The following is a 16,742-nucleotide window of genomic DNA, read 5'->3' on the forward strand; positions in this document are numbered from 1 at the left end:
TAGCCTTATCCCCCCTCTTGTCTCTCTCCTTGTGCTCACTTCCCCCCCTCTCCTTCACGGTCGGTGTCCACCACCTCATCTTCTTCTCTCTTCCCCCCGAAATTATCCTCTCCCCTTCCTCGTGTCTTTCCTTTTTTTCCCTTTTCTCTCTTTTAATACTACTTCATATCCCCCCTTGTCACTTTTTCTCTCTTATCAGTGATATCAGTTGTCAGCTTTGCTTGCTTGGTCCTGTCAGCTGCGCATTTTCAATCGGACAACTCCTGCCTCCGAACAGACCGCCTCCCGCAGCTCAATCTGCAATCACACCACCCCTAATTTCTACCGCTATCCTTCCCATCTTCACACCTTAACCTAGTCATGAGCAACGCCTTCTTTTGAGTTCGTCCAGCAGTCAACGGGAGACGCACTCTTCTAGCCCACCCCCCGGTGCAGCGTCAATTGCTGTGACGCTCGATGCACGACACTCGTGTGGCAGAGCCCTTGGCCGTCGATACCAGATCCGCCCTGGCGACCAAATCCGGGACTTTTGCGACCGCCTTCGAGTACTCCGAGCAAGTGTCCACCCCCACGACTGATACACCTCCGAGTCGCAGTCGGGGAAATAGTCTTTCCTTTCAGCAACATCAACAACAGCTGCAGCAGTTTGATTTTGTCGGTCAGTCGCCCATGAAAATGACTAGCGGTGCGGGCTACTCGCCCAGTCCCGAACCGGCTCCCGCCCTGTTCGTGCGAGCCATGTATGATTATGACGCAGACGACCATACCAGTCTTAGCTTCCAACGAGGCGATGTCATCCAGGTTTTGAACCAGCTCGAGACCGGCTGGTGGGATGGTGTCATCAACAATAACGTTCGCGGTTGGTTTCCCAGCAATTATTGTACTGTAATCACAGACACAGCAGACCTGGAGGATCAATTATCACACGCTCGCGAAGATGGAGAGTTCAGCGCCGAATCCGGTGTCGAAGAGGAATATGAAGAGGAACATGAAGATGAAGAGGTTGACTCGGAAGGAAACCCCCGCGATTCACAGCCCATTCTGCCCATTGAGGGCCCGGGGCCATGCTCGAGTAATGAGCAGGAGGAAGCCGCCTTTTGGATCCCCCAAGCGACCCCCGACGGTCGTTTGTTCTACTTCAATACCCTCACCGGATACAGCACAATGGAGCTGCCGTTTGAAAACCCGACGTCGGCAAACGAAACTGGTCCCCGCGACCGAAACAACTTCTTTGTTCCCGATCAGACTCGACCGCCACCGGAGATGATGGCTCGTGGCTTCGAGCGTGACGAGGATGACTACGATGGCTCGGGCTCTGAGGCTGAGGGCGAGTCGTTGATGCTTGCCTCCCACGACTCCATGTCCCGGAGACGCCAGTCGCTCATGGATGGGGTTTCGCCTGCTACTTCGATGGACTCCTTGCATCCCCCGTCCGCCACCAAGTCCGTCCATGACAGACAGTCCAGAAGCCCGCGGAAGATGTCGAATGCTGCAATTTCCGTCACGGACTTCCATCGTCCTTCGATCTCGTCGGAAGCTTCCACGCACTTTGTCGATGACGGTGCTTCAGTTCCTCTTACCTGGCCCTTGCTCATTGACACCATGCACAATGCTATCGACTCATACCGCCAAACGCTTTTGAACGGTGACCGTTCCGAATATGTGAGAAAGGCCGAGGACATCTCAGATCACCTCCGCATGCTCCTGGCCGCTGGATCGGATACGACCGACAATCATTCCGGAAACCCGTCGATCATCTCGACCAACAAGGCCCTGTACCCCCACTTCAGGGATATGATGTCCAAATTTTCCAAGCTGGTCCTCTCGTCGCACATTGCTGCAGCCGATTGGCCGGGTCCAGACTCGGTCAACAAGTGTCTGCAAGAAGCCGATGGAGTCATGCATGGCGTCTACGGTTACGTGGATGTTGCAAGAAAGCAACGCGGGGAGACTATTCACCGCACCATCCCCGGCTTTGTGATTGGCAGCACCTCGGGCGGCTGTTGGCAGAACAACGGTGTTTCCTTGACTGAGGCGGGTCCAACCTCGTTTCTGGACCAGGATGGCGGCGACTCGCGTGCTGAGCCATCCGTGCCCCTGGACTCGGCATTGCTGGACCACATTGACATCCTCAGGAGATCCTTTGTTGGCAGTATTCGTCGGCTGGAGGAGCGGTTGACCCTGAACCAAAAGAAAATCGTGACGCATGCCCAACAATATGAAATTGGTGACGCTGTGTCTGCTGCTGCGATCCGGGTTGTCGAGCAATTCCGCCCATGGCTTTCTGCCGTCGAGGCGATCAACCTGGCACCTCTTGGCACGAGCTTCCAGAACCCCCAACTGGTCGACTTCAGTCTGCAAAAGCAGCGGGTCTACGATGCCATTGCCGATTTTGTCTTGAGCTGCCAAGCAGTCTCGGCCCCACTTGGGGATGAATGGGCTGAGTTGCGCAGCGATTCACTTGACGACCGGCTGAACGCTGTCAGGAGTATTGCCAGACAGCTCGAAAATTATGTTTCTCAGATCGGATTCTCCTTGTCCCTGCTTCTCGAACAGATTCCTGAGCCCAACTCTGTTTTCCGAAGCGAAAGCCGTCTTGGTGGAGACAACGAGCCCTTCAACCCCCCGCACAGTCGAGGAGAATCGCAGTCGAGGGTCCCCACAGAGACCATTGGAATACCATCATCCTACGCAGTCGACAATTCTACAGAAAAGGTTCGACGCAACATGGACAAAGCGCAGAGGTTCTTTGGCCAAGCCCCTCCTACAGCTATCACCAGGGAGCCCATCCGAGAGCCCGTCAGAGAGCCAGATGAGACTCCTTGGTTCTTATTGAAGATGGACCACGATGGCGAAGTGTTCTTCGATACCAAGAACGACGTGCCCACTTTGAAATGTGGAACGCTCGCAGGATTAGTGGAACACCTTACACGCCATGACAAGTTGGATGCCTCTTTCAATAACACTTTCCTCCTCACATACCGCTCGTTCACGTCCGCCTCTGAGCTGTTTGAGCTGCTTGTACAACGGTTCAACATTCAGCCTCCATTTGGTTTGAATGATGAGGAAATGCAGATCTGGATCGACAGAAAGCAAAGACCCATCCGATTCCGAGTTGTGAACATTCTAAAGAGCTGGTTTGAGCATTTCTGGATGGAACCGAGTGATGAAGTGAACATGAACCTCCTTGGACGTGTTTACAACTTTACCAAGGATTCCATCGCCACCACAAAGACTCCTGGCTCTCCTCAGCTCTTATCAGTCATCGAGCAGCGTCTTCGTGGCCAAGACACAACCGCCAAACGACTTGTTCCTACGAAGGCTGTCCCTGCCCCGACACCTATCATCCCGAAGAACATGAAGAAGCTCAAGTTCTTGGACATTGATCCCACTGAATTTGCCCGACAGCTGACTATCATTGAATGGTGCCTCTACTCGAAGATCCGTCCTACCGAATGCTTGAACAAGACATGGCAGAAGAAGGTGGGGCCTGATGAGCCTGAGCCTGCTGCTAATGTGAAATCGTTGATTCTGCATTCGAACCAATTGACCAACTGGGTTGCGGAGATGATTCTCGCCCAATCCGACGTCAAGAAGCGTGTGGTTGTCATCAAGCAATTTGTGAACGTGGCAGATGTAGGGCACCCCACCCCCCGTCATCGAGAAATGCATATGTATGCTGACTATGATCTAGAAATGCCGTGCTCTTAACAACTACTCTACCTTGACATCTATTATTTCTGCCCTCGGAACGGCACCTATTCACCGTCTTGGCCGGACTTGGGCCCAGGTCAGTGGACGGACGTCCGCAATTCTCGAGCAGATGCGCAAACTCATGGCGAGCACGAAAAACTTTGGTGAATATCGTGAGACTCTGCATCTTGCAAATCCGCCGTGCATTCCATTCTTTGGTACGAGCAGGGATTAGCCTGTTTCCCCACTTGCATGATATGATACTAACAGCACCCCTGCTAGGTGTTTATCTGACGGATCTGACATTCATTGAGGATGGTATCCCGTCCCTTACGCCATCGGAGCTGATCAACTTCAACAAGCGTGCGAAAACCGCCGAGGTTATCCGTGACATTCAACAGTACCAGAACGTGCCTTATCTCCTTGATTCAGTTCCTGAACTGCATGACTACATCCTTAGCAATCTGCAAGGAGCAGGCGACGTCCACGACATGTACGATCGGAGTTTGGAGATAGAGCCTAGGGAGCGCGAGGACGAGAAAATTGCGAGGTATGCGCCTATTACCGGTACTGGTAGAGATATGAGTACCTTGATCATCGCAAGCATGGTTATGCCCCCACGGTGATCAAGTAGACCTGCTCTTCTAGTTTCTTTCTTTCTTTCTTTCTTTTTCCCTTTTCCATACGGGGGGTTGAATATCTGGCGATACCCACGTTTCTTTCTTTTTTTTCCGGGAAATTAATTTCCTATGAATTGACGACTGACCATGCTTTCTTCGGCGTAGACTGCTATCTGAATCAGGATTCCTGTAAACAGATCGAAGCCACCGACCTCCTACCTCCCAAACCAAAATTTGATTCGACCATAAGTGCACGCTTCCCCGCTTGGTCGTTCGATGGCGCAAGACATCCCTGTCAGCGTTGCAATTGCGCCGTTCGGCGATCGCCGCTATGCCCGAGATTACCGCCGCTATCCCACGGTAAACCGAGATCCGTCGATATCCAACCGCTTATCGTTTGCTTCAGGGCCATTCGAAGCCTCTAATTGGCGATGGGCTGAAGGCTCTAGACTCTAGACTGGGCAGTTGCTCGTGCGACACTCAGCTAGGCGGTGGGGTTCTGATGGTGAATGAAAAGGATTCATTGAATCATTCACCCATTTCGCCCCATCCCAACGACCAGCATTACGTACAACTTAGAGACTTGATGCCAAGGCTTCTTTGTTTACTGAAATTTCATGTTCTGTTGGCTCATAATGCTGCGAATGAGAGCCTTGTTTACTAACGCGCCTGCGTCGCACTTTCTGGATCTATGACAGGCCTTTTTTTCCTGTCCAGTTAAGACGCCCAGAGACCTATATTTCGATGATTGTGACAATTATATCGCAATTAACATTAAGCTGTGGCTTGTGGGCTCTAGAGATAACAAAGGATCCGAGGCCGTTATCGAATCCGATCCGGTCCACCACTCGAGTTTCACATGACAAAGGAGGGAACTTTTGTCACATCCCTCTATCCAACTGTTATCCCACTTGGCGAGAATCGCCAGTCGCTCCTTTATTCTGAAACCAGATTGCATGAGAAAGCACCAATTAATTTGTTGTGCCTCAAGTCTTGAGTCGGCCTCTCGATCTCCTTTGGTGCCTACCTCATCTCGTTCCATCCTTGACGCGCCTATCTTTCCCATTTATTTGACATCATTTTATCTTTCTATATTTGCACATATTTATACCAGGCATACTATGATGTACAATGACCTTCTGGCCGGTTTTATACACATCTCGTATAAACCTTGGCCCCTCGTTTTCTCTTATACCCGGAGTTTTTTTTTGCCAGGATATTTCGTTCATGTTTGGATACCTTAATGATATATCATGACACGGGCTGTGTGCTCTTACTCTTTTTTTTTTTTTTTTTGGCAATTCATGCTTACCTTACTATTTACCCCCATCTACTCCCCGCCTGTTATACTAGGCATCTTTTTTTTATTTTTTTATTTTTTGGAAATGTCGTGGCATCTTATACAGGTTGATGGCAGTTCATGTATAGGCGTTTTCTCTCGTGGCTACTAAACCACATTCAGGATAATCAAATAGAATCTTGTCATGACATTGGTTCTCATTGTACTCCGTATCTTTCGTAGAGAAAGGTGAATGGCAGAAAGAGCCATAATTCGAATCGACATATGTTCATTTCACGTAGCCATATTAATTTATATGATCTGATCAAGTCTCTGTCTTGGTATTCTCCCCAATCCCCTGAAACAGCTGTGTCTTCACCTCGGCTGCTAATAGGCCTTTTACTTCTTCCGAGACAATACGCTGTCCATCTCTAACTACTTTATCCAATTGCTGGTCTTTGGCGGTGTTGACGCCGCCTCGTGAACTGTTGGTTTCGATGCCGCGGGCGGCACGTTTGACCTTCTGACTGAGATCCATCATCTGCTTACTGCTGTAATCGCGGGTGGTGAAGAGGGGGCTTTGGCTGAGTGTGGCGACCCAGTATTTGTTCCAGAGGAGGGAGAGGATTTCCGTGTCGAGCGTGCTCTTGAAATGCGACACCTCGAGCGAGTAATACTGCGAGGCGTAGGCGCCGAAATCCTCCGCTTTGTTGAGCGGGATGGTCTGGTAGTCGTCGTCGTCGTTTCCTTCCTTGGGCGGGGTATAGTCTTTGGGGAATGTTCGGAATGCACCGATATCGACTTTGCCGGCGGAGATGGTGCGTTCGGGGTCGATGACCACAGCCACGAAGGGGCCGCCCATCTGCTGCATATCCTGCGTTGTGACGTCGATTCCGGAGAGCCAGCACCCGTATCCTGGGTGGCTGTGATACCATCCCACTGCGTTCTCCATCCGTCCTGAATCGCGGCACGCCTGTAGAAATGACACCATGTATTCGTTGGCTTCTTCCTGGGCGTTGACTCGTGTCTCGGTTCCCTCGACGGGGAGACGGAAGGCGTCGGTGACCACGAACGTCTCGGCAACGATATAACCCTGCATCAAGCCCATGACCTCGAGCGAGCCCCCGGAGCGGGCATGCATCACCATCTTCAACAAGGCGACGGCGGAGATACGTATCGACTTGAAGTAGTGGGGGTCTCGGGACCAGGGGCGGGCAGCGTTGAGCGCCTTGTGAGTATCATCATCGTATTGGTAAAGGGCATCTCGTTGGGGGTCGATTAAGTCGATGGCATTTTCGAGCTCTAGGTTGGTTGGTATACTCGTTAGTTTGGTGGTTAATTTGGAGCTGTCAGATGAAGTCACACAAACCCCAGGACTGCTGTGCAGTCTGCATGGTGGGTATTCTGGAGAATAATAGAAAGAATGAGATGAACAGATGCTATTTAATCCACCATCCACTGACAATGGCGATGATGCTCGATGCAGCCCGCAAAATGACGATTGACACTGTCGATGATGGACGAGACACTGCGGAGAAGGCGGTGGCGGGGTAGTGGCAGATCCGGGCGGTGAGATCGCTGAGTCAGCGGTTGCCCCAGCGACAGGGCGGCGACAAGCGCCGCTTTTGCAACGCCGCGGCGGCTGCATCTCATCTTCGTTTTGCGACGGAAAACAAGGCGTCACCAATGATCCATCTCCATCGCACCCCCTCATCGCTAGTCCTTGCATACGCGTGCGCAAGCCCGATCCATACATAAATATTTGTCTTCCCTGCAGGTCTCTCCCGCCAGATGTCATTTCGCCTCTTGAGAAATTGAACGTCAACAAAGTCTCTGTTCCCCGTGCTTGGGGTTGTCGCTCTTTAAAAAAACATGACAGTCGACACGAGCTACCTGACCACCCAGGTCAACAACATTGTGACCCAGCTGCATGGGATCTTCGATGATATCGGAGTTCCCGGCCATGAGCGCGATGCTAGAGAGGCAGAGGTTGGTTGATTGATGTTTCCTTACCTCCCCCTCTTTCGCGATAAACATTGGAAATGCCAGACACTAACATGACATGCAGCTTTTCAGTGCCCTGTCGGAAAGTCTAAACAATCATCTCAAACTTGTTGACGAGTAAGCTTTACTTGAGGCCCAACACACTCTTTGCTTTTTCTAACACTAAAATCCTCCAGTGAGAAAAATGACATGACAGAAGAGGCTGAGCGCCTCATCACGGCTATCCAACAGATGGAGGGCTCCTTGGTCGATGAAAAGGCCAATGGCCAGTATCATCTGGATGATGCTGAGCTGCGGGTCTCCTATCCGCTTAATCGCTGTCTCACGTTCCTTAGAGAGAAGTATGGTGCTCTCAGCAAATTACACCGGGAGCGCTTCGAGCAAGTAAAGAGTGAGTCGACCATGCTGTATTTCGCGTAAGGAAGAATGTCTCGCTAATGACCACCAGAACTTGTTGAAGCTCTCGAATCCTACTCATCCCACCTGGAGCCGTCATTCATTTCAATTGCTCTTCCCCCAACCGCGCCAGGATCCTCAATCGCGCCCAGCTTCGACCTTTCCCCGACATACGTCACCGCTTTGGATAGCGAATTCACCAGAGTTTACGAAGAATATCACCGACGTGTTTCTTTTGTCCAATCTACCTGCGAGGAAATTATCCACCTTTGGGCCGAGCTCGGTACCCCTCAGGCGCAGACGGACTCGTCTATCGTCAAATTCTATCGCGAGGCTCCCGAGCAGCTGGGTCTTCACGAATCTGATCTCACCAACATGAAGGCGAAGCGCGAAAAGTTGCTGGAGGAGAAGAAGGGTCGCGAACGCAAATTGAGGGAATTGAAATCTGCCGTGGAAGCACTTTGGGACCGATTCGGAGTGGAGGAATGCGATCAAAAGGCTTTTATGTCCGCGAACCGCGGCTGTGGACTTAGAATCATCAACGAATTCGAAGAAGAGCTGGCCCGCCTCAACGAACTCAAGAGACAGAACCTACACCTTTTCGTGGAAGATGCGCGTTGCCGACTTCAGGAGCTCTGGGATAGCCTTTACTACTCCGAGGAGGAAATGCTCGACTTCACCCCTGCGTTTTCAGATGTTTACAGTGATGCCCTTTTGGAAGCCCACGAGGCCGAAATCACGCGATTGGAAACATTGAAGGAACAGCGTGCCTCGACCCTCGAACTGGTTGAAAAACACCGCACGCTACTTTCTGATCGCCAAGCTTTGGCTAATTCTAGTCAGGATGCCTCGCGCCTCATGGCTCGTGGCAACAAGGGAGAACGACGCGACCCAGGAAAGCTCCTTAGAGAAGAGAAGATGCGGAAGAGGATCGCCAAGGAGTTGCCCAAGGTTGAAGCTGATTTGAGAACCGAATTGGAGAACTGGGAGGATGAGTACGGCCGGCCGTTCCTCGTCCATGGAGAAAGGTACCTTGATGAGCTCACTCCGGTTATGGCCAAACCTCCACCTCGCTCCAAGACACCATCGGGTCCCCCTCCAAGCGCCACTAGAGGCAGTGCTACAAGGCCGCCCTCCCGCCCTGCCAGTGTAATGGGAGGAGGCCCTTCCCGCCCCGCTAGTGTCATGGGAGGAGGTCCTCCCCGCCCTGCAAGCTCAATGAGGGAACCCCCTCCCTCGCGCTCTGCTACCAAGACCCCGACTGGCGGCCAGACAAAATACAACACAATTGGACCTTCGCGGGCGCCTTCCAGGGCTGGAGCCAAGTCACCTTCTAAGATTCCCGCGCGTGTTCCTCTGAGCAATATGCCCCATGGAAACAACTCGACTGATCGCCGTGGTGGACCGGGAACGTATTCTTCAAGCACTGTCGGCAAAATGCCCGCTCCTCGTGCACCGCCGCCAAGGATGCGCGCTCTGACCGTTGATACCAAAGAAGAGCGTGGAAGCTACTTGTTCGACCCTCCTCGCTGCGCCAGTGCCATGTCGAATTCTTTTGTGCGGCCAGTCAGCCCGGAAGACCCTTATGATGACCGTAACCAGCGGTCCTTCATGAGCTCGTCTATCTTCTCTCACAGATCGAATGGACAGTCATCGCTGTCTTCGACCTCGTCCTTACAGTCTTCTCTTCAGGGCTTCCCACGACCAAACCCTTATCTGCAGCACGCACCACCGCCTCCAGCAGCTAGACAAGTATCCAACTCATCGACTATAAACACGGCGAACTCCGGGTCCGAGAACTGGGAGACGTTTGATGACGGTTCTGATTCTGAACCAGATGCTAGCGACGTTTACTATGCTAAGCTTCGTGCTGCCCACGGGAAGAGAATCGCCCCTGAGGATTCTCAGCCCGTGTCCATGGCAGGGAAGAAACCAAAGGGTATCCGAAGTGTTAGCCCAGACGAGCCGATCGGTGGTCAAAATGCACAGATGCTCAGGGTGGCAGGCAGTGATGTCGACGAATGGACAGACGATATGGAGCCTTATTAATAACTGACACCTCTAACGGATAATATGTTTTCTGTTTACTCCAGCAACTTTCAGCCACTCTTTGCGAAGGATATGATTACGTGACACTCGACATTGACGACCGTACGATTGTCTTTGAACGATCATTAATTGATTTCGACGATTTCAACCCCCCAGATAATAGTCGAGCTTTCCGATTCATCCCAGGCGTCACCGCCGCAGCGATTGTACCAAGCCAGCGATTTTTTCTTTTTATTTCTGTGTTCAAAATTGGGATTATACCTTGTTCATCATGCGCTTTCCGACTTCACTGTTTATCTTTTCTATGAGCCACACGCTGTTCAGACAATACCATCTGTACACTGCCATCGATCCTATTAGTTGGATAACAAGCAACAAACACCCCAAAGGGTCATGACAGGAGTGCAGTGTCATTTCCGATCATCGTCAATATGCTTGGGAGAATACAGGCTGGATTCTTGTATTTTTTTTTTTTCTATGTTGGGGCAAAACGCCTTGATCTTCCAGCCTTGATGATATGGATTGGTGGTGTTGTGATAGTGACCTTTGGCTGTGGTTCTTTCCTTGACGCTTTCTTGCTTCTCGTTTACGATCACTTTCCCTGACTTCTCTTTTTAATTCGGCTCTATTTCTCTCATGTTTGTCCTTAGCCAGGACTTTCACCATTTCTACTTTTTGTTTTTGGTTGTTTATTACCTTGACCTCTATAAGTCGGGTAGCATGTTATCTTCCTATTTGTTTCGATATCAGCGCACCGCAGCGCAACTTTCTCATTTCTCTTAATATTTGTCAATTGGAGGCCCGAGTGATTTTTTTGTGATTCTAAGTGTGACCGTGTATTCATTGTATTCTGTCCGTAGGTTATTATTACTCAATTGAAAAATCCGAAAAACCAGTACTCTCGACTTGATATTTTACTGCCGTAGCATTTATCGTACAATAGCCCGACTATATACACAAAATCACGGCATATGCCGTCACTGCCAACATAAACAGTGGTTACGAGCGCGGGGCCAGAGAGCCCATCCAAGTAAGGTCATCCTGGGTTTTGGGTTTCGACGGCGGCTTTGCCCTTCGAGTCGGGCCACCAGCTGGAGCCGTCAATTGTTTCGCCTCTTGAAGCCTCTGAACCGACAAATCTCGTCCCAGGATTTCCAGGGTTTCGGGGATACCAGGGCCAGGGGCACCTCCGGAAAGGGCCCAGCGGAGGTAATGGTAGAGTTCCTTTTTGAAGCGTTTGTCGTGAGCCACTCTGGTCGATTCATCGGGGAGTGTCTCGGCTCCGTCTTCAATGAATGAACCCGAGCCATCGTAGGAAGAGATGTTGAAGCGGTGGGTGTCGATGGTCCAGTGAGCTTTGGGGACGAGACAGAGGGTTGCGGCGGCGGTGTGCAGGGCTGTGATTGGGATGGGGAGGTCATTGGCTGGGGAGGCGGGTTTATCCTTCTTGTTGTTGTTGGTGCTGGATGATGCGACTGGGGTGTAGGGGGATCTGTCGAGGGTGGTGGTGAAGAAGGTGGAGTTGCGCTGGACGAATTCCTGGGCGTTGGTGTAGGATTTGGCGTCTGCGCGGAAGAGAGGGGCGATGTAGTCGGTTAGAGAGCGATTTTGGAGGATCGGGGCGCTGAAAGTGATTTGTTAGATATTTAAGAGCAGGAGGAAGAGGGTATAAGCGTACAGTTGCTCAGGTGAGTATGTCTCTTGCACAGCGCTGGCAATCCAGGATACCGTCTTGTCAAAAGAAGGACCGCCATTTGCAGCAAATCGCTGTGCGTGTGCCTTTTGCAAGAACCCTAACTTCTCAAAGGCGACAATCGTATTTCCCTTGGTGATTTTCAGATTGAACTGGGCGTCATTAGTAAAAGGATTGGTGTGGACTCATTAGAGGAAAGACATACGATTTGTTCCAACTCTTCGAGGCTGAATATGTCCGACTTTTGGGTATGAGACCAGCCCAATAGCGCTGCAAAGTTCGCCAAAGCCTCGGGGAAGATACCCTGCTTATCTTTGAAGGACGAGAGGTCGATGTCCGCGTTGCGTTTGCTGAGCTTCTGTCCGCTCTGGTCAACGAGGAGAGGGACATGGCCGAATCGAGGAGGTGTCCAGCCAAAAGCGTTGTACAAGGCGACATGCATAGGGGTTGAAGGCATCCATTCCTGTAGATATTAGCACCTTTCTTCTTGGAGATGATATCCATGGACAAAACACTTACCGTGCCCCGGACAACATGAGTGATCTTCATGAGGTGGTCATCCACTACATTCGCAAGATGATAGGTCGGATGTCCGTCTGACTTGAGCAAGATGGGATCATCATATACACGGTCAATTAAATCCAGCTTATTGTTGGAGCGACTCTGGCCGGTTTTCCCATAGACCAGATCATTGAACATGGGATACCCGTCGACCTTCAATCGGACCACAAATGATTCGCCCTTTGTCTTCCTATCCATTGATTCTGCTTCGCTGATATCTGCACATGTCCTGTCGTATCCTGGGGCGAGTCCCGCTTGGCTGCGATGTCTAGCATGGGCGTCGAGTCGTTCCGACGAACAGAAACACCGGTATGCGTGCCCGTTACGGATCAGGTCATCGGCATGGTTGTGATAAAACTGTGTTCGTTCAGACTGGGAGATAAGATCTTAGTATACCCCTCGACATAGCACAATTGATCCCAGCAATCTCACCTGTCTGTATGGACCGTAAGGCCCCCCAACATTTGGACCTGCAACAGCTGTATTAGCTTTCCGTCCAGATTTCGCATTCTCTCGCGCAGCCCGTCTAACCTTCATCCCAGTGCAATCCGGCCCATTGAAGATCATCATACAATCGCTGCTCTGCGTCGGGAATGGTCCGTTTCTACATTCATCAATTAACATCTGTTCTCCTCGCAATGCTATCCAACAAACAAACCTGATCCGTATCCTCGATTCGTAGCAGGAATTGGCCTCCGGTCCGTTTGGCCAGGAGGTAGTTGAACAATGCTGTCCGCAAAGACCCCAGGTGAAGATATCCGGTTGGAGACGGCGCAAATCGAGTCCGCGCAGGTGAATCAGGGAGATTTGTCTTTGTCTTGGAACCAGCGCGTAGATTCGATGCTTTGCCCGGCGTTACGGAGGAGTAGCCGGCCCTGCATTGAGTGCAGACCCATGAGCGACGGGCGAAAAGCCCAGCCTGTGGGCGTCTCATCCCCGGTGTGGATGGATAGTTGAATAGCGCAAGGGGATAAGACCCTGTGATGAAAAGTGAATTAATCAAGGCGAGGGTTGCTGGAAGCCAAAAAAGCGACAGGTTGAATCTCCAACAAGTCGGAGGATCTGCAGGAAGCTTCCGACAGAAAAAAGGCGGACTGAAATTTCTGGATCCCGGGGAGAGAAACAGAAAACAACCACCTCCGATCTCTTCCCCGCGGGCCTTTCAGTATCCTCCAGATAGAACCGGTTGTCGTTTTTGAATAGATTTTTCGACTTTTATTCAGCCCCAAACTCTTGCAGTATCCGACTTGACCCCGACGGCTTAACTCAGTATGTTCTTTCCGCTCGGCGCTATTGCCCCGTGCTTGCTAACATGTTGGTGCAGTGGCTGAAGCAGAGATCGACCTCTACGGTATATATCCTCCATACTATGCTGTGGAAAACGCAATGGAACGTGATGGGCTAATCAAATTTCTGGGTTTACAGAGGTCCTGGAGATTTCCAGAGGCGCGAGCAAGGAAGAGGTCCGAAAGGCTTATCGCAAGGTAATAAAACAGAAGAGAAAGGCCCCAACCAATCGTCCAGTACTAACAGTGATGCTTTTTACAACAGGCCGCTCTTGCAAGCCACCCGGATAAGGTCCCCGAAGAACAACGAACAGAGGCGGAGATCAGATTCAAGTCTGTTCAAGAAGCCTACGATATCCTTTACGATGAAGACAAGAGGCATTTGTACGACACACATGGCATGGGCGCATTTAACGGCTCCGGTGAGCCAGGAATGGGAGCTGGCCCCGACTTGGACGATATTCTAGCACAGATGTTCGGTGGAATGGGTGGTATGGGCGGTATGCCCGGCATGGGAGGCATGGGAGGCATGCCTGGAGGACCACGCCCCAACAAGCCGCGCAAGAGCCCGAACGAAGAGCAAAAGTATGAAGTCAGTTTGGAGGAACTCTACAAGGGCAAGACAGTCCGGTTCTCCAGCATCAAGAATGTCATTTGCAGTCTGTGCCAGGGTAAAGGTGGCAAGGAAAAGGCGACGGCCAAGAAGTGCTCTACTTGCGAGGGAGAAGGTACGATATCTTTGGGTGTTTGGGGTTCTGCTTGGGATAATTGGGATGCTGACAATTCATTTACTTGCAGGATACATTGAAAAGTTGACTATGATGGGTCAGTTCCTGACCAAGAACACCGTTGCCTGTACTACTTGCAGCGGTGAGGGCAACTTCTTCAGCCCCAAGGATAAGTGCAAGAAATGCAAGGGAAAGAAAACAACCGAGGCAAAGAAGATTCTGGAGTTGTACATTCCTCCAGGAGCCAAGTGAGTTGGACTGTCCGAGTAGCCGAGTTACATCCACTAACCCCATCTGCAGGGAGGGAGACAAGATCGTGCTGGAAGGCGAGGCAGACCAGGTCCCCGGCCAAGAGCATGGAGACATCGTTTTCCACCTGGTGGAAGAAGAGCACCCAACATTCTCAAGGGCCGGTGCCGATCTGGCTGCCGAGATCGATGTCACTTTGGCCGAGGCCTTGACGGACTTCTCTCGCGTGGTGGTCAAACACCTCGACGGACGGGGTATTGAGCTCAGTCACCCCAAGAAGAAGGGCGACATCCTACGCCCCGGGCAGGTTATCAAGGTTCCCGGAGAGGGTATGCCTATCAAGCGCAGCGACTCCCGCGGCGATCTGTACCTGACGGTCAACATCAAATTCCCCGATGAGAAGTGGACACCTAGTCCCGCAGAGGTAGAGAACCTCAAGCAAATGCTCCCCAAGCCCGACCCACCTATCCAGGCCGAGACCGTGGACGAGGTCGAGTACGACCCCAAGGGCAAGATGGAAGACTTTGGCTCTAAAGACCCTAGCGGTGGAACTGCCTGGGAGGACGATGAGGATGATGAGCCAGCGCAGTGCGCGGCTCAGTAGAATTCTTTTCACCAGGGAAAAGAAAAAAGGAAGAAAGGAAGAAAAAAGAAAAGAAAAGAAAAGAAAAGAAAAGAAAAGAGAAATTCTGGCTTCTTGGTAGATATATTCGATTCGATGATACATTCCGGGTCAAACTCTCCTCTGGCATCATCGGGCGTTTTGGGAGTGTTTCAGCATCTTCTTCGGGCTTACTGGTTTTATGTTCTGGCTCCTTTGACCAGTTATTTCTTCTTGATTAATTACGATGGTCAGCTTTGCTTTTTTTTCTTAGCTAGACGAAAAAGATCGTTTGATGAAAGGGTCGTTATGATCACGACCTGACTTATTCGGCGGTTTTCAAGACAAATCCCCCTTCCATGATTCGTTGATATCAGGATTATTGTTATAGACGCTACCTAGTTAGTCAATAGATGAGAATACATCAGACATGATATCTTCAATCCGCTTGCATGTGTTGTAGATAATAGACGGTCGAATGGTTAAACATCCGACGTGGGGAAGAAAACGTGGGATGACGTCCCAAGGCAGTGGTTCAATCAGGGAGTATATTCCCATTGACCTTATGATTAATTTCCCTTGTTCGTATTTGCGGATTTAAATGATTCAATTTCTTTTCATGCTTCGTCGTATGATACTTCTCCCCATATCTCATCGTCATCGAGATACAGATTGACGAAGTATGAGGGGTAATCGTTTTCGAGTGGGGAGAAAAAGGCATTTGCGTTCATCCACCTCCAACTCTCGGGATGTGAAGAAATAAAAGGACAATGGCCTATCACTGTCAGTGTATAGATCAGCAAAAAAAAGCAAGGCCATCCTGCTGACAATTATAACTCTCCGAGAGCACTCGCAGGCATGACATGACAACGTCCATGCCTCCGTCCCCGGCCGCAACAGGATAGCGTGGGGTAGCAGAAGGCGAAGAACCACCGAAATGGATCCCCCGAACCGAGAAGAAATCAATCAGCCAAACCAGCCAGTCCAGATCCGAAGAAAAGGCGGGGTGAGAGGGAATTTCTTATTTAAATGGCTCATGCTTCCCGCCGCGGTCAGCAGTATTAAATTTAATCAGAATACCGTCGGTTGCAAATTTCGGCACGCCGTGACAAAGGATCGTTTCTTATCGGGTCCCGATTTTCAGCCGGTTTGATCTATATCAATCAACTTTCGCGTGACGGTTTCGAGATTTCAGATAGACAAGTATCCCAGGTCGTTGAAGAATTGTTGGTCTTTATCTATTGTTGTATCTTTCTATCATGTCTTGCAATCCTCAGGCTTCCTGTGAGAGTTGCTCCTGCGATGGGAGCGCAAGTCGTGGACCAGTCAATATTGAGGATTGTGAAACCGAGCTGCTCACACTGCGGAAGCGTGCGATAGACCTCGAGAAGAAGCTGGCATCCATGAAGAATGGCTCTTCAAATTCCGGCATCTCAAAAAAACGCCGGAGGTTGCGGTCCTCTAGATGGTTTAATAACGATGCCAACCCGGGAATGACCGCTTTATACATCGAACGATACCTCAACTATGGAATGACAAGGGAGGAGCTGATGTCTGGGAAGCCGGTCATCGGAATCGCACAG

At 50.8% G+C, this 16,742-nt stretch overlaps 3 protein-coding genes across 3 annotated transcripts; 2 read left to right on the plus strand and 1 right to left on the minus strand.

Moving 5' to 3' along the window:
- Positions 1-675: 675 nt before the first annotated feature.
- Positions 676-10,041, plus strand: ASPWEDRAFT_50698 (uncharacterized protein; the record flags this gene model as incomplete). The annotated part of the gene is made up of 2 exons (XM_040837481.1): positions 676-3,600; positions 8,722-10,041. The coding sequence occupies 2 exons, from the start codon at positions 676-678 to the stop codon at positions 10,039-10,041; spliced, it is 4,245 nt and encodes a 1,414-aa protein (XP_040691227.1).
- A 999-nt stretch (positions 10,042-11,040) lies between these two features.
- ASPWEDRAFT_26922 (glutamate--tRNA ligase MSE1) lies at positions 11,041-13,229 on the minus strand (the record flags this gene model as incomplete). The annotated part of the gene is made up of 7 exons (XM_040832921.1): positions 11,041-11,665; positions 11,720-11,886; positions 11,940-12,197; positions 12,254-12,667; positions 12,728-12,765; positions 12,827-12,899; positions 12,954-13,229. 7 exons carry the CDS (start codon positions 13,227-13,229, stop codon positions 11,041-11,043), a joined length of 1,851 nt encoding a protein of 616 aa, XP_040691228.1.
- Positions 13,230-13,404: 175 nt separating this feature from the next.
- ASPWEDRAFT_459255 (putative DnaJ domain protein (Mas5)) lies at positions 13,405-15,428 on the plus strand. The gene is made up of 6 exons (XM_040836658.1): positions 13,405-13,564; positions 13,620-13,646; positions 13,721-13,779; positions 13,847-14,309; positions 14,380-14,557; positions 14,610-15,428. Coding segments are annotated over exons 1-6 (1,281 nt in total). The 5' UTR covers positions 13,405-13,563; the 3' UTR covers positions 15,163-15,428.
- Positions 15,429-16,742: the final 1,314 nt, after the last annotated feature.

Source organism: Aspergillus wentii (assembly GCF_001890725.1).
Source record: "Aspergillus wentii DTO 134E9 unplaced genomic scaffold ASPWEscaffold_3, whole genome shotgun sequence".
Classification (NCBI taxonomy): Eukaryota; Fungi; Ascomycota; class Eurotiomycetes; order Eurotiales; family Aspergillaceae; genus Aspergillus; species Aspergillus wentii.

Bases quoted from the DNA above. Each gene is read 5' to 3' on its own strand.
- ASPWEDRAFT_459255 (XM_040836658.1), top strand. The intron at 13,647-13,720 runs GTATATATCCTC...CTGGGTTTACAG, and splicing joins AGCAGAGATCGACCTCTACG to AGGTCCTGGAGATTTCCAGA. The intron at 13,780-13,846 runs GTAATAAAACAG...TTTTTACAACAG, and splicing joins TCCGAAAGGCTTATCGCAAG to GCCGCTCTTGCAAGCCACCC.